Below are 18300 nucleotides of genomic sequence, written 5' to 3'. Positions count from 1 at the left end.
TAACAGCTTAGCAGAATATTTACAAGTGAGTAGGAATTTCTAGGTGCACAAGGTGAGTAATAACATACTTGCTAGAGGAATTGCATCTGCAAAATCATGGAAATAGACGCAGCATTGATTTTGGTTGTAAAAGCAAGGTTTTCATGCAGGGTTGTGGCATACTTAAAGGAGTGCTTTTTGAAAGACCACTGCATCCACGGAGCAGGAGGCAGGGGTGTTAGGTATAAGATTTGGGCAAATTCCAGGCAGAGGTGATGAGGCTGGCAGTCAGGCACTGCCTAGAGAGATGCAAAGGCAGGAGTAGATGTGAGTGACAGCCAGAGAACCTGGCACGGGATAGATATTTGATAAGCATTGTTTTGCATGAATGTCTGTGAGGGAGAGGTTGCCAGGTTTTGAACAACAGCCTGTGGGAGACTCATAGGACCATTAACAGATATAAGGCAGGTGGAAAAAGTAGATTGGGGACTGATAAATTCTCTTCAGCGTGTTTGAGTTGGAGATGCCTGAAGGACAACCAGTTTGATGTGAGTGTCTTGCTCAGAGAGGTCGTGTTTAAAGCTGGGGCTATGAATTAGCTAACTGAGGAAGGACAAATCCTTGAGTTTTTAGCCCCTCTGATCTGCCACTCTTCTTTAAAGTGTAAAGCAGAATGCTAGTGTTGACATTCTAGGCTGCTGAGTGCCAAGGGATGACTGAAGTGTGTGCAGAGTACAAGTACCTAAATAAAGACAGAGCAATCTCATATCTACATGTGACAGGGACATTAAGCCGTACCTGTCAATTTTTTATTCAGTGTGCAACCAAATGGCAAAAGTGTCCAACCCCCACACTCAAAAAATCAAGGTCAATTTTGAAGTGCCAGATATTTGGGATGTAAAAAGATACAACTGCCTAACTCTTTCTCTAAATCCCCAGTCTGTTTGTTTTTGACATCATGGAGAAGTGTGTGTTGGTGCTGGGTTTCAATTTCATGGTTGGACACTGTGAAATATTCTAGTTTGCATGTCCCTGGCGTGATATGAACGGCTTCAGGTATACATTTACGTTTCTACTCACACTGAAAGCTGTTGAAATGAAGTCCCAGATGTCCCAGCCAAAGGCACCAGAGCCTGACTCACCTTATGCTTGAATTTCCTCAGACATCAAAAATAAGCCTTTTGGCTGTAGATCAAGAGGTTGGATAATGAGGACTGATGTTAAGCATATGGAGGGCAGTGGCAGGGAGGGAGGGGCACTGTCATAGAGGTAGGAATGACTATGGGAAAGCAAAGGGAATTCTTGTGACCTCCAGTGGCGATCCTGAAAGTTGTCTGAGATAATTTCATAGGTAGTTGGCATCCTAATCATATACATGTTCTGCACCAGTGCACAGTTGCAAATGACTGGGGTTTGTAGTAACATGTTGATATCATTTGCCAGTCCCTAAATCACCCTCCTATGTAAAGGCATAAAGTTCAGTGGACATTTGATTTTATGTTGGACTGGTAAATTTGAGGGATGGATGTGACCCAGTGAGACATTCTTCTCTCCAGATAAGAATTATGGGGTGAATCTGTCCAAGAGGAAAAAGGAATCAAGCAAATGTCTTAAGACAGGGTAGCCAGTGTGTTAATACCATCGTGGGAGTTGCAAGGGGCAAAGGAGGAAGAAAAGTCTATTTCTGTACTTCCCAGCATGGGCCAAGAAGCAGATGGCAGATTTGACAGCAGTGCATTTAGCAGAACTGTCACTCTGGAGTGAGCCACCTTGCCAAGTTGGCAGCAGCTGTGTTTGGGAGTATGGGAATTTATTAGATAGGAATTCCGGGTCTTTGGAGATGTGGTGTCTCTATGCAAGCAAATTAGGGAATCCAGATCATCATTAGGATCAATGGCTTATCTAGAAAACGGAGGCATAAAAGATAATCAGGGATGGGTTTCCTTTTTTAACGAAAGGAGTAAAAGGCTCAATTTAGGGAATTGTATTGATTCTCCATTCTTGTTGTTTTTGTTCTAAAACCTCAGTATCTACTTTTAATGTTGGAAATTGTATTAAATTGCAGAGTTAACTCTTAGCTGGGAATTTGACTGTTTTTTTGTTTGTTTTGTGACTAAGTAGAACTCATTAATTTTAGAACTATTAATCATTACTAACAATAAGGCCAGAGATCCACTGGGCTTGATGCTGCAGATAAAGTTATGAATCGTTCCTATCCTCATGGAGGTTATAGTTATCAGGGAAGATGAATAATAAAATGGGAAATTAAGATGTAATGTGATAGGTGCTCTGCAGGATTAGGTCCAAAGTGCAATGGAAACACAAACTGAGGGCAATTAGCCAGCGTTAAAGGTGAAGAACAACATCTTCAGGAAATCATGCCCGCACTGAAACTGATGGGTATATAGGTCAGGAGGTGCCAGGGGAAGATGGACAAGGCTGAATGTCCCTCTAGCAGAGAAAACTATATGCAAATCCTGGAAGGAAGAAGAAAGTTTGGCCAGAGCATATGTGGAGGTATGAATGTTTGGGAGGGTGAGTGAAAGCACATACTTGGTGAGTTATAAAGTTTGGGAGATAAGAGCAACATACATGGCCTTGTGTGCTAATTAAGGAATTTGTTCTTTATTCTGAAAGTGTCAGGGATCCATAATGATTTTACAGAGGACCTCATATTTGTACATCAAAAATATGCCTGCTTGTTGTATGAAGAGAAGCCTGAGATCAGAACATAGGAGAGTTAGGAGGTTCAGGAAGTACTAAAGAGGAGGGATGATCATGGCCTCAATGAAGACAGTGTCAGGGGCAGAGTGTGAAATGGAGAAAAGTAATTTGACTTGAGAAACTTAAGGAGGGAGCATTGCTAGGATTTGGGCACTTCATGGACACGAAGTTGAGTGAGAGGCAGAAGTTGGAAGGACCCCAGGTGCCAGGGTGTGGGTGCCAAGGAGAATGCTGGTGCCATTCACTGAGAGGGGACTACTAGAGCAGAACAGGTTGTGTGGGGCATGGGGTTGCTGCCGGTCAGGTTCTGAGAGGGAAACCAACTCTGAAGCAGAGATTTCCATAGGCTTCATTAGGAACTTCTTCCAGTATAAATTCTGGGGTAGTAATGAGGTAGTGAAAGAAACAGAATTGGGCAGGAGGAGAAGTTGAATTCAGTGCAGTTACAAACACCTCAATTATTCCTGTAGGGGTTCTTCAGAACTGTAATTGCCTTTCAGAGTTGTCCTAAGTGGAGTAAGGAAACTAGAACTTTATACCACCTTCATCTACCACTTATTGGATATAGGCTATCCCAGGAAGGGGAATTGACGTTGGACAAGGTGACTCTCTATAACCTAGGACAAGTTCTAGATAGTCAGCTGAGAGCTGCTAGCTGCCAACTGTTCCAACAACCATTGGACTGTGTCTTTTGGTCATGGAAGGGCTTGGGGTAGCACACCACAGTATCTACTACAGAGCTATGATGTTAAGTAAACTAGTGTCTCTGGGCTTTTCTCTTCCCATGTTAAAAGAAGGGGATGGATCAGCTAATTATAGAGGATATACATACTTAAACATTCCACGAGAATCAGAAGACAGTGGAAGTAGGGAATTACCACGTGTAATCGACCTGTTTTTAACAGGTATAGAAATGGAGACCCTTTAAGATGAGGTGGTTTTATAAGATTGACAGTGAGTTTGTGGGAGAGAGATTTTTTTTACTGCTTGTGCATGTCTTTACTTCTGCTTCTCCTGAGAGTTAGGGCCAGAGAGGCACTCATCAGGGCAGGAGAGGGAGCAATCAGGCCTTTGCTTCCTGGTTCCTGTTGAAGTGGCTAGAGACTGGTGGACTCACATTAGGGTCATATCAAATTGATGTGTTTTGCACTTGCTTAAAGTGAGTCAGCAAGTTAAGGACCGAGTCCCAGTGGAATCTAAATTGAAGTTCCATTTATGCTCCTCTTTGAAATTTTCTACAGCCCTACTTTTACCCCCTGCCCTCCTTGTTAGCCTGTTAGGCTCACCTTTCTACAGAAGTCTCTCTAGCACATTGACGAAGCAATTTACTAGTTTGTCTTGTATTTCTCAGTTGTCTCTGAGTGTCTTAAAAACACATAGGCTAAGAGCACTTACCTACCATAATGACAAGGAAAAATAAATGGCATCCTTCTCCATTGTGGCCACAGTTTTCGGATGAATGGGGCATAGATGAACCTCCTTTTATTTTATAGCTGGAGTGACAATCAAAATTACTACTAATTGTACTCTGTTGATGGTAACCAATTCTTCCTTGTTCTAACCCCTTAATACATTAATTCATTTCTTTATTCCTTTGGCAGCTGCAATAAAATAATTATATGTCCTTGGTGTGAATGCAAGATGAACATGATCAAGATAGGCCTGACTGGGGAATTCAAAGGTTATCCCCCACACTATTCCCATGTCTGGCTTTAGACAAAGAGATCTGTATTGCTTAGAATCAGGGAATCTATGTTTCTGTGGAATCTATAAAAGTTGGATGACACCTCTGACATTTTGTTGCACAGCATGAACAACTGACCCATTTTTCTGTTTTATTACAGCAAAATGTATCTATGGAGGAAGAGTTCTTGCAGAAGGCCAGCGGATTTTAACCAAGAGCTGCAGGGAATGCCGAGTAAGTTTTAATCTTATGTTCCTGTCACTTTTGGAGAGTTAATAGATAGATGTGTGGGTTTTCAATAAGGTTCTTGAGCATGCTTATTGGCCTGGATGGGTTCCTGATGGATAAAGCCCTCTGCAGTGGGCGGGAGTCAAGGATGGGGGCGCCCAGTCACTACTAGTATGTGATTAGCTTATAGTCAGCTGTGGATCAGGTACCAGGGAGGAAGCCTTAGGAAAGATGTGAAAGTGGAGAGTTAGCAGCTTCTATGAGACAGTGAAGTTGGGTGACCCTGGGGGAGGGTTTTGAGTTGGTGTTAGAGGAAATGGTCTATGATGCTAGCTGTAACAGTGCCAGCTCTACTCCTAGTGGCTAATGATGGCTAGAAGATGCCTTGTCTTCTGTACACCTGCTCCTATGAAATAAGATGTATAGAACCATAGACTTCATTCAATAATTGTCCAACAAATGTGCGTTAAATAAATTCTGTATTCCACTATTATCCTGGGTTTTGGGAATACAGCAGTGAATGAAAACGTTCTATCATTATATTATTTGCAGTCTAGTGAGCTAGATAGTAAGAGAATAAACAAATATACCATATAAGGACAAATTCTATTCTAAAATCATGAAGTAGGCTGAAAGGATAGAGGTTTGGGGTGGGGATTAGTGGTCTGGGAAGGCCTCTTTGAGGATGTCATTTTAGAATAAAGCCCTGGATAAGGCATGGGAGTCAGCCATAGAGTTATGTGAGTGAGAAGAATTCCAGGGAAAGGGAAAGCAAGTACAAACAGCTTGAGATGGGAGCTTACTTGACACTTTCAGGGATGAACAATTATACCAGCAGAGCTGAAATAGAATGAGTAAGGAGAGGGCAGCAAGAAATGAAACCATAGGGGTAGCCGGGGCTGGATCATTTGGGGCTTGTGAGATAGAATATTAAAGGTCCTGTGGTTTGACATTTTTGCTTATTCACAAATCTTTCTCCATTGTGATGATTCAATTCACTTTGTTCATTCATTTATCCTTTCATTTATTTAATGAATATTTATTGAGCCTATACCTTTTGTCAAGTGTTATTGCAAGAGATGGAGATATAGTGATGAACAATTTTTTTTCTTTTTTTAGTATTTCATGAAATATTTTTAGAACACCTGCTGTGAGCCAGACAGAGAGCAAGAAATTGGAATTAAATGAGAGACTTTATAGTTCTCTGAAGATCTTGACATAAACGAGGAAGAGAGAAGTAAACCAAGTTATAGTATGGGATATTTAGGCTTACGCTGTTGGGAAGTCCTTCATGCTATATAATAGCATTGATTAGAAGCCCTTGAATCAACAACAAAGGGTTAAACAGGGCTTCTGGAAGGTGGTAACTGGTCTTTATGGGTAATTGTTTCCTAAGTGTGTGAAGGTAAAGGCACATTCCAGGAAAAAGGAATAGCATTTACAAATGCCAAGAGTCAGGTATTATTTAGGGAAATACAAAAAATTTGACTTGGTGAAGTCAAATGTGGGAGAATGAAGAGAGACGAAGCTACAGAGACAGAGCAGAGAATACCAGTTTTGAACTTGATCTTAAGGTGAAGGTCCATTGAAGGGGTGCGTGCAGGTGTGCCATGACAGCTTTGCATTTTCAAGGCTCATTTTGATTGTGTGGAGGGGATCATGGGGAGCACTGGGTGAATTTGAACAACTGTAGAAATGCTAATGACCTAAGGCAGTGGCCAGAGGTGACAGAAAAGATGAGATTTGAGCTGTTTAGAAATAGAATTAAAAAGACTCCATGAATAGTTAGATTTGTGGCTATAGGAGGAGGAACCAAGTAGATGTCGAGATTCCTGGCCAAATGGAATGACATTTGCTGTTTTTGGTTGCAATTGGCAGAAACCCTCTCTGAATAATATAGGCAAAATTATGATTTTATTGGAAGGAAATGAGACCACTCACATAATCCTTAAAAAGCCAAAAGACCAGACTTGGGACTAAGCAGAGACTATGTAGTCCGCAAACTTTAGAAGCAGAGTCCATAGCCATGGTCTAGGAAGGAGCAGTCTGTCAGGCATATCTTTGCTGTGATGAATCACTTTCAATCATTTCTACTGTCCTTAAGTCATTTATAGAAGATTTAAAGAGTTGGGAGTGGGCATTTGATTAATAAAGCTAAAAAAATGGGACTATTTTGAAGCTGAGAACAAGTGGAGAAAAAATGGAACTAGTTCTAGATATGTAGAGCTTGATAGTATTTGGCTTTCAATTGCTATATAACCAACTCCCTAAAACTTGGTGGCTAAGAGCAGTATTTTATTATCTCTCAGGGTTGTATGGGTTGAACAGGCTGAGCTGGATGATTCTCACTTTGGGATCTCACATGTTGCTGGAGCTAAAGTCCTGTAAGGCTTGACATGGCTGCATGTCCAAGATGGTTTCTTTATTTATATGGCTAACACATCAGCTAAGATGAATGGAACAGAAATTTCTCTCTGTGTTTCTGTCTCTATGTCTATTATCTCTCTCTTTCTCTTGGAGGCCTCTAGAAGTGGTTACCTTGGGCTTCTTTACAACATAGTGGTCTCAAGGTTTCTTACTTGGTGGCTAGGGTTTCCCCCAGCACAAACCACCCAAAAAATCTGATGTAGAAATTCCAATGTTTCTTATAACCTAAGCTTGATAGCTGTGCAGTGTCACTTCCTCTATGTTCTTTTGCTGATATAGGGTGAGCCCAGATTCATCACAAAGGATGATACAAAAGCATGAATACGAAGAGGCATCATCAGGGAGACAGGCATCACTGGACACCAGCTACCAAAATAAGACTTTGTGATACAGTTTTTCTATTTGAAAATACCCCTGTTACCAACCCAGTAGGTAACCATTCCATGGCTAGAGAACATTAAGTGATCAGCAAATTCCTTTAAATGAGTGAAAATCTACGTTTCAGTAACTTCTACCCAGTGAAGTTGCTTTTGCCCTCCAGAGAATAAGAGTGAATCTGTTTACTTTTGCAAGTAACACTGTGGTTGAAAAGTCAAAATCTGCACTCAAATGAACCTGGATTTAAATTCTGGAATTTGACCTGGTTATTAGTGAAGTTCAGAGTTTCTCGCATTCTTTTCTACCAAGGGGTTCCAGTAAGAGCTGGGTTGGTAGGACGTGCTTAGTTTAGGTAAAAGAAGTGAGGGTTCTTATATCCTCCTGCATGTTTTCCCTCTCCTGATCCCTCAAACCCACTACAACTTAAGACAATTTTATAGGCAGAACCACCCACCCTAGGGGATTGTGAATGACGTCAACTTCAATAAGGGAATGTTTGCCCCATTGCCTTTCAACCAGATATCCCTTTCTTGTCCAATGTTAGCTGGGAAAAATTGGACAGAATAGAAACACTGCCTATATGTCTAGTCTAGGTTGTTAGATAGTAGAATCTGAAGCATGGACTTTTGTGTTGATGCTTTATTTATTTAATCTTTGGTGGTGATGGGGAAGGAGAGGTACAGTTCTTGAAATGAAAGAGAGGGACAGACCCAAGGAAGTAATAAAGGAAAGGCAGGGGAGCAAACATAAGAGCATGCATTACAGAGAAGCCACAGCCCTGAGACAAAGCACAGCGGGTTTTGTGAGGCATCTCCTGAGAGGCTGACAGAACCACTGTGTCTCAGAATAGACCCTCTTTGCAAGTGCTTTTAACTACTTTATTTCATTTTCTTCTCATCAGATCCCTAGAGAAAAGGAAGCAATGTATTTTGAAGATTGAAGAGAATGAGGCATATAGAGACTGAACAGAAGTTTTCTAACAAAAGAGCTTAAATCGTGCTCTTTATAGGAGTTTGAAGAGAAAGGGCCCTTTTGCCATATCCTGTCTCTCACTGACCAGAATCTACCTTAGGGGTTAATCCCTTTGAATATCCCTACTGGATTTCTCATTCGCCTCTTTTGGCTGCCAGTAGGAATGCCAGAGACTCCATGGGTCCAGGAAGTTTGGTGGATACATAGGTGTGGTGGTCTCTCTGTGTCCATAGGTGCTGGTTATAGGGGCTTCTTAGCCTGTGGCAGAAGCAGGAATGTAGTGACAGTGAGGGCTTTGTGATCTCTCCATCAACAAGAAAATTCCCAGTCCTTGGAGTGTGGTGGGATAGGAGGGGGTGATTATTTACCTAGGACTAGCACAAGCCCATTACCACATTGGGACGTTGTTTGGATTAAAGAAGACAAAGTATGTGAGTAATTTAATGCAATGCTTGGCACAAAGTAAGTCCTCATTAAATGAGAGCTATTTTTATTATTTTACATCACTATGTATGTCCTACTTGAATATAAGACAGATGTCCTGTGCTCTGTAAATTGTTTCACTTCTAGGGAAAGGAAATTGATTTAGATTCTAAAACCCTTGCTTTTCTATTTTACCTAGGGAAAGCTCAAATGATGAAAGATAGTTTCCCCCTCTGCTTATGATGCCAGCACCAGCCATGGATCCATCATTTATAACTAGCAGCCCCTTTTTACATATTGGGTGGAGGCAGTGAGTCACTCTGGCTAGGGTCACTATTATGACTTCATCTCTGTTATTATCAGAGAGGATCAAGGCAGACATATTTGGGACCCGTGAAAGATACATTGATTTAAATGAATTTAAATGCCAACTCATCTGCGCAGTACTTACCACTGTTACTGGCACATTGTGGATGCCATATATACTTCATTTCATCTTTTTATGTTCGGTGTTTTTTTTTTTTTTTAACAATTTAGAAAGAAGTTGAGCAGACGGGTTATTCTCTTTGCACAACTGGAGTGTGCATGCATGCGTGCATGTGTGTGAATGCACATGAATAATTTTATCCTCTTTAAAAAAAGACATCATGTTTTTATTCATTGTCTTTCAGCAGTTATTTACGAAATGGTTACTTTGTGCACAGAGAGAAGGGCATTTGACAGTATTATTTAACATTTCTTGAGCACTTACTATTTTCTTTTTTAATTGATTTTATTTTTTAAAAATGCATGACAGCAGAATGCATAACAATTCTTATTACACATATAGAGCACAATTTGTCATATCTCTGTATATGAAATATGTTCACATCAATTCATGTCTTCATACATGTACTTTGGATAGTGATGTCTATCATATTCCACCATCATTGCTAAACCCCTGCCCTCTCCCTACCCCTCCCACCCCTCTGTCCTATCTGGAGTTTGTCTATTCCTCCCATGCTCCTCTTCCCTACCTCATTATGAGTCAGTCACCTTATATCAGAGAAAACATTCAGTATTTGTTTATTTGGGATTGGCTAACTTCACTTTTCTAGACACTGTTTAAAGCATTTTAAACATATTATTCTATTCAAGCCTCATACTAACCCTGAGAGATAGATATTGTATAGAATTGCAAATTAGGTCACAGAAGAACAAGGCCACGTGGCTGATGAGTGAGCTAGCTGGGTGCAAGATCTTTGTGGTCTGGCTCCATAATTTCTTCTCTTTGCCTCCCCTGTTGCCACTCCTGATGCTGTTAGACTTATTTGGAAATATTTTTCACATCTGAATTTTAGAGGGGTAGATTCAGAAAGATTGAATGATTACTTTTCAATCTAGCTAAGAATCCAAATTGGTCAGGCTAGGACCCATTGATTCTCTTGGTCAAGTGTAGCATTTATAAAAGCACAAAGAAGAGCACTGGGACACACTTAATGGATGTGGAGAGAGGGGACTAGGTATAGGATAAGAAGTCTTCTGATCTCCAGCAGACAGCCTTTCTAAAGATTTAAGCCCCAATGCTCTATGGCATCTGTGTTAGTCAGTTTTTTGTTGCTGTGACAAAAAATCTGACAAGAACAACTTAGAAGAGGAAAAGGTTTTTGGGGGCTCAAAGTTACAGAAGTTCAGTCTATGGTCGTCCAAGTCCATTGCTTTGGTTTGAGATGAGGCAGAACATCTTGGTGAAAGGGTGTGGTGGAGCAAAGCTCAACTCATGGCAACTGGAAAGCAGAGAAGGAGAGACAGGATGAGGCAAGGGAGAGATGCCGTTCCCAAGACCACTCTCCTGGTGACCTACTTCCTCCAGCCATGCCCGACCTACCTACAGTTACCATCCAGTAGTTTATTCAAATGATTAATCCAGCAAATGGATTAATCCACTGATGCCATCAGAGCTCTCATAATACAATTTTTTTAAAACTTCTGAATAATGTTGCATTGCCTAATAGATGAGCTTTTTGGCAAGGGGGGTGGCATTTCAGATCCAAATCATAATAGCATCTATTGTGTGTAATGAATTGACTTTTTCCCTATACATCTGAAATGGTACTATATAAGTACTATCCTAGAGATATTAGAGGAAACAATATGTCAAATAAATTTCTGTGTTCTGAGATTCAAATGGAGATCCCCAGTTGATAAAATACAACCTGAAGATCCATCCATTTCCATTTTTTTTTAAAAGTCTTCAGCCATAAGAGGAAAATCCTTTGGTGTCAAATATTTTCCCCAAGTATTTCCAGAAGTTAATGTATTGTTTTTTTAAGTTAAAATGAATAAACTTAATATTTCTCAGTATTGCTCTTTTTGCAACATTTCTTTAGCCTAGCAATACTTTGCGACTTGAAAATGTTATTAGAGATTCAAGTTTAGCACAGTGATTAGTATGGAACTTAAAATTGCTTTTATTTGACCAATGACATGGAGATTGTAACTCTTAAATGAGAGTATTACAAGAATGGTATTTTCCCACTAAACCCAGAGCTCAATGCAGAGACCATAAAATAACATACCATAATCAGGATGATTTAAGAATGTTAATCATAAATTACTCTCATTGGAGATAGTTTTCAAAATAAAGTTAAAAAGCTTTGTGTCTAATTATGTAGATGGACTAAATGGGTTTATTGGCACTTATGCAACAATAATCACAGTTCATATTTTAAATTCAAGCACAAAGGTTTTTCTCTAAACATTTGGAATTATGATCTTACTCATTAAATATGTTAGAGGTTGATTAGAATTATTGACTGATTTAATCAGCAGTCAAAGCAAGCCCCCTTTGTAAAAAGAACCTTTCATGAGTGACTTTTTTTTTTAAATGTTTTCGTAGCCTTTTCAGTATTGTTTTGTTTTATAAAAACAGTGTATACTCATTTTATATTTGGAATTTTAAAAAGTAAGAGGTTAGGAAATAAAGAGCAAAATTAAAGAAAAACAGGACAAAGAATGCTATACTGTCTGGGTGGGAAATTATGAGGTGAGCAAACTATGGTACAGATAATTTATGCAAAAGATGAGCAGTGGAGATTTACATTTGACATTTAATATTATACCTATGCTCATATTTAAGAACGGGTATGCCTGATAACAGTGGGAGTTCTTGCCAACCTTAAAGGTGGAGAAGCAGGGAGATACTAGAATGAAAAGTCCTGTCCAGCTGCACCCTGTTCTCCCACCTGTGTTTGGATCTGCCTTTTGGCTTTGCATGAGACTCCCCTTCTGGAGCTTGCTTCTTGGTTGTCTTAAACGTGAACATAAGAATGGGAGAGAAAAATTAAATGTTTTAGATGTAGTGAGGTCCTCTTCCATCTTTTTAAAGAGTAATCAATGGGCCAATTTTTAAAATTCAGCATGAAACTCAACACAGATGCAAGTGATGCCAATAAAGAGGGCCTTAGATGAAGTTTGGTTATAAAGATTCAACTACTGAATATTTAACACTTTATCGTATGTAATTTTACTTACATCTAGGGGAAAGCTGGTGCTCATCTAACAGATGCTTTTTCAGTACCGCGATACCTGCATAGCTCAGCTCTTGTCTATTTCCTCTGCTAGCAAGGTTTCTTTTTCTTTTATTTCATTATTTAAGTTTCCTGAAATGTGGCATCTTCATAATTTCTTCCCATCTGACAAAATTAATTGTTCTCCTATGACTCATTAGAATGCCTCTATCAAAGCCCATGTTTTTAGAACTTACTCTGCTATATTATGGTTTTTAGTTTAAGTCATTTTTATTTCCTTCCACCCAAACTGTGAGCTCACCAAGAACAAGGAAGATGTCTTATTTATTTTGAGGTTCACAATGCCTGTTACCCAGCAGAATGATGGAACTGACTCTCTTAAGCTCACTATATATAATTCCCCACCTCTCTTTTCAATGATATTGGGTTGGTAGCTCAAAATCAACCATTGTTAGAATACTTACACCATAGAGATCAATAAACCTCACAAATTAGACCTTCTCCACTCGAATCAATTATTAAAAATGTATCAGCATATCACTGTTAGCATCCTTCTGTTTTAAAGTAGATACTCAAAAACATTAGACTGATCTTTTTTCATACCGAAAAGGAAATGTGCCTTCTCTTCTAAGAGTCTCATCAATTTAATTTGCAATGTTATCATAATTAATGAAGTTCCTAGGAGTGGTATTAGTTATTGTAGGTTGCTATCACTGTAGGCTATTAACAATGAGCATTATACTTTGTATCATTGGCTAAACTTATGGACATCTTTTTTGTTTTTTTGTTATTTGGCTTCTAGGGTGGAGTTTTAGTAAAAATTACAGAAATGTGCCCTCCTTTGAACTGTTCAGAAAAGGATCACATTCTTCCAGAGAATCAGTGCTGCAGTGTCTGTAGAGGTAAGAGGGCTTGGTGAGGGGGCTGTGCTTAGGTGGGGCTGGGGTGGCTGTGTGAGGGTTCAGTGAATAGTGCACCCGTAATAACATGGATCCTAACCTCTGCTCTGCTGCTTAGAAACTTGAACATTCTATTTACCTTTCTCAGTCATAGTTTCTTCAATTGCAAAATGAGGATGATAATAATAGTACCTACCTCATAAGACTGCTGTGAAGATTAAATGGGATAATGCATAAACACCCAGCATAATACTCAGCATGTGATAAATGTTCAATAAACGATAGCTTGTATAATAATGCTAATGATAGTTCCTGTAATAATAACCATTATCATTATTATGACATTTTTCTCATGAGTGGGATCGAGAAAAATGACTTATGGTGAATTCTTACTCAAGGAATATGTTTAGATGCAACTTTATTTTTATTTCCTTTTAGGAAAAAAAAGCTTCAAATAATTAACACTTGATTGCTAATTAATTCTTGGGCAAATTTTTTTTTTTGCTTCCTCTTCCTAGAATTACCTTCATCCCCAAATGTATTCCTATTTGTTTGAACTCCAGCTCAAGTGTCACTTCCTCTCTGAAATGCTCACTGGGGCAGAATTAGATGCATTAGGAGAACCTCAGCAGTTATACAAAATCTTAAAAAGAAATCTTGTTAGACTCATAGCTGTTATTTTGAAACTATACTTATCCCCCAATTTTTCACTTTCTCAATTATTCTCAAATTAGATTCTTTTTGGCTGAACTTTGATGCTTCCAGTGTTAAGGAAGGAGGACTCAGTAACCTAGCAGTTTAGCTCAAGTAGCCTTATATTTTATCATCTTTTCTTTGGTGCAGGGGTTGTCTAAAATTTTCTTTAAATGTTCTCAAAGTAAATATATATGGGATAGAAAATTTTAACAGAATTACAACTACTAAGCTCTGCTACTATAGCATGAAAGCAGCCAGGAGCTAAGGTAAATGAATGGATGTGGCTGTGTTCCAATAAACTTTATTTTCAAAAATGGGTGGTGGCCCCAAATTTGCTGACTACTCCCTAATATCTCTTGATATATTAAAATATATATTTTGCCATGATGTGTTTTCAACTTAGGTTGTGATTTCTCTCTCCAATCCCAAGTGAACTATGCCCTGGCAAAATTCGTGGGAAATCTTTGTATGATGATAGCCAAGAATGGCTCTTAGAATCAGGGACATGCTGAGCATGCTCTCAAGAATGTCTGCCCTGATTTATCTACTTTTATGACTATAAGCAAATTGGCAGCTGGGAAGCCTTAGAAACGCCTAAAACTTGAGTGGAATTTTCAGAGCGATGCATTTATTGGTAACCAATAAGGTTGTTAGGTAGGTCTTATAATTTAATGCAAAATCCATCACTTGCGATTTGTTGAGGTGCCAAATGGGACTCAGTTTATGCAAATCCTTTCTGATTTATGGTTTCATTAGAGCTGAATCATTGATTAGACCACAGAAATTCAGGATGGATTTCATTGCTCTGACCCAATTTACTATAGAGCAGGTGCCCGCTGCTTCTGCTAGCGTTTCTCTGGAATGCATGCCCTTCTTTACCAGTAGATACTGAGAGGTGTCACATCTCACTGAAAAGCAAGCTTATACAGTGCTCCCACTGCTAGCAAGCTGGTGGCTTTTCCCAGACCTGACTCAGCTAGGGAAGAGTGAGAGGCATGAGCAAGACTTCGTGGACTTGATCTTAGCCAGGGCCACTGTGAAATTGAGGACTTTCTCCTTCCCGTGTCTTTCTCAACTAGGTAATCTTGCATTTGGAAACAGATGGTTTTGAATGGAGATATTTGTGTATGAGAGTTTGTTTTGTGCTCTCTGACAAGTCTACATTTTGACAGGAACATGTCTTCAGGATAGATGTGGCAGGGAGGGACTTCCATTGGGAAGTTGGATTAACTAAGCCATTTGGGTCCATGTGTTCTCTTCACTTTCTTCTATACTACTCCTATCTCAAAATTTCAGACAATGGAATGAAGGAAGCAATGTTTCCCCACTAAGGCCATTTTCAATACCACCTACCATTATTGCCTCCTCCTTTCCTATTGACACATAACAGAGAACAGTCCAGAACATCCTGCCCACTTGTCCACATGCTCAGATCTGTGTGCATCAGGTGGCGAGAAAAGGAAAGGTTGTCAATCTGGGCAGTAGGGTATCTCTTTTTCAAAAGACACATACAGTTTAAATAACGATTAAAAAATATCCAGATGAGTGATGAGCTCAAAATCCTATTGTCTTGTATTATGTTCTGTATGAAGTTTACTCCATTTCTCTTAATTCCAATTTATTTCCCAAGAGCATCTTTACATAATTTTGTGAGAAATACTTTTCCCTTCTTGTTGTCCGCCCCCCTTTACCTCCATGTTTGTGTTTTTTGAGTGGACTCTTGGAGGAAGGGAAGCAGCCTGGACAATTTCTATTTTAACAAGACTTGGAAAGCCCAGGCATCTCTTCTAAGGAAAATTACTCAGTTTTTCTTATCTTTCCTCTTTCTGCCCCCCAACCACAAACAAAACAGAAAGTGGTGAAAAGATGAGAAACACCCAACTTCCAACTTCTATGTGAAGTAATGTTTATCCTGCAATTGGAAAGGCCACAGTATTTGCTTTGTGGATGCATATTATCCACCGAATAACAAAGAAGCTTCTAGTTGGAAGTCTGATGAGATGAAAAGTGTATTTCAGGGATGAGCACTGTGGTGTGACACAGCTGTATGGCTTCTGCCACCCTGATGCTATTGACTACAGAAACCAAAGTGGCTGTGACCTTTTGATACTTGCACCAAAGGCCCTTCAATTAGCATATTTATCATCTCTCTCTGTCTCACTGTGTCATATCATTACTCTAAGGGAAATTATCCCTTGAGAGTATCCTTCCTTAGAAATCTAAGTTGAAAATCTTTTTATGTCTGCTTGTGGAATTTGAAATTTTCCACGGTTCATTCTCGTTAGGACTCGTATAAGCCACCTCACCTGGAGAAGCTCAGATTGGACATTTGAGGAAACTGCCTAAGAGGGGTTTTTATCCTCAATCTCAGTTGGTTGACAGTATGTTATCTGTAAGGACTTCCAACTTTAGAAAAGAATAACACTTTTTTAATGATCACATTTTATAAATTGATTCTCTAAATGTAGGAGAAGGGTAGGGGTGAAGATATCTTCCTGTCACGTAGAATGTTTTTGTTATTTTCATGCCAACGTCTTTGAACGATGATAGTCTTCTCTATTTCACAGATGAGATGATGTTAAAGCCCATTTCGCTGAGTTTCGACTCCTTTCCCCAAGTTATAACTTATTAGTTTGATTGTATAATTAATTTTTTTGACTTAGTGATGCACATTTTCTTATGTATTTTACTGCATTCCCCCCTCTTGACTGCTAAAAATAAAATGTGCAGACTGTAGTTTTACACTGAGTTTTTCTCTTTGTGCAAATTAAACTTAAGGCCTTGTGGTAAACAGTACTCAGTGTCTCAACAGAAGGTGTGTACAGATTAGGGGCTCAGACACCTTGCCTCTCCAAATCTTGAGTCATGCCAAATGCAATAACTAATTCCCCCTCTCGTTAGAGAAAAATGAAGGTTAACAGTTGAATAGGTAATTAAATCCATTGGGTTATTGGTGCAGCCAAAATGACCTTAGGAAAAGGATATACAACAGTTTGGCAAGACACATGCAAAAGGAATAAAGATGATAGACTCTAGCAGGGGAGGCCACTTTGGGATCACTGGGGGCTCAAGGTCTCAGTTGTCAGCAGTGTCACTCAGAACAGTGCTAATCACTGCTGCAGCCTTCCTCTGATGCCTCAGAATGGTTTGTATTGACAGCATAAAATTTGTTTACGCTCTTCATTATCTTGAGGTAATTCTCCTAGCAGAAGCCTGCTGGCTTGAAGTGTGAGACCATTGTGGGTGTGGGAGGGGTGCACATTGGAGTGACATCTATTCTCCTTCCTGGAAAGAAATAATAAAGGCCTGAATGTAAACCCAGTAGAAAAAGATTACTCATGAATTTCTGTTGCTTTCTGTTAAATGCTGAAGAAAAAAGTAAAAAGTCAACATTCTTGACCATGTATTCACATGCCCGCTCCAGGAAAACACAGCAATCATTTGACTCATCCCAAAATTTTTGACACTCTCCTCAGGGTTTTATTTCCCTCATAATCTGCTCTAATTGTATCTTCAGTGTTGCCAATGACTTTGGAGGGCTTTGCTGCATGTTAATGTCTTCCAGTGTTGGGGGAAAAGTTCTTCCCAACATCTGTTCCAAATGTGTTTATCTGTAATTTTAATTCATGCTCACTTGCCTTGTCATCTGGCCTGGGCTGAAATTAGTTGAGATTATTTGTACTATTTAAGATTTTATGCTCTTCAATTAAATCCTCCCAACGAGTCTTGGCATGGCATCACATGATTTCCTCCCGGTCTTCCTTGTTGTTTTAGGTGAATTCAGAATGAAATGGTTTGAGAGAGAGGATTCCAGGATATTTGAAATGAAAGGAGACCTGGAAAGGTACTTGATGAGAATATAAACTAAGAGGCACAGCATGAGAATATAAGCTTATGTGCAAATAGAGGAACTAGCAGTCGGTAGATGGGCCAGGTCCTCTGCATAGTGATACATGATCCATAGACACCCCAGTGACTATGAGCTAATATAATGTAGGAAGACAGGGCTGAGGCTAGGAGCAGAGGGCATTTCAAGTACAGTGTCAGGGAGTTCATGAATTCAGTGGCCCTGAAAGTGCTCCAATGAATGAGGGTCTAGAAGTCCCCAGAATGAGGCAGATTGTTCCAGAGAGACCTGAAACTAAGGCTAGACAACCTTGGAAAAAAATACCCTTAAATCTTGACTGCTATGGAAGAAACCAATTGCGTTCTAAAGTGGAAAGGACTGTTCTCATCCTTTAGGGCTCAGGTTTCTCCTTGGCATGTGTTTTGGTTTGGAGTTGAGTAGGGATCCAGATCTCATAAAGGATCTTCAGGCCACATCCTTCCTGATCCATCTGTGGGTAGAGCTGATTCAAGCCTTGAAGGCACATGAATGTGC

At 39.6% G+C, this 18300-nt stretch overlaps 1 protein-coding gene across 3 annotated transcripts in view; it reads left to right on the top strand.

Moving 5' to 3' along the window:
- Nell1 (neural EGFL like 1) overlaps positions 1-18300 on the top strand; it is a 794610-nt gene that overhangs the window by 214744 nt on the left and 561566 nt on the right. For all 3 annotated transcript variants that reach the window (XM_071617126.1, XM_071617125.1, XM_071617124.1), the window contains 2 exons: positions 4548-4621; positions 13127-13226. In XM_071617126.1, the coding sequence (XP_071473227.1) occupies positions 4548-4621; positions 13127-13226 (174 nt within the window). The remainder of the gene's footprint in view (positions 1-4547; positions 4622-13126; positions 13227-18300) is intronic.

This window comes from Marmota flaviventris, chromosome 9 (genome assembly GCF_047511675.1).
Source record: "Marmota flaviventris isolate mMarFla1 chromosome 9, mMarFla1.hap1, whole genome shotgun sequence".
Classification (NCBI taxonomy): domain Eukaryota; kingdom Metazoa; phylum Chordata; class Mammalia; order Rodentia; family Sciuridae; genus Marmota; species Marmota flaviventris.
The sequence above is the reverse complement of the archived record's forward strand: the minus strand, read 5'-3'. Positions and strand labels throughout refer to the sequence as shown.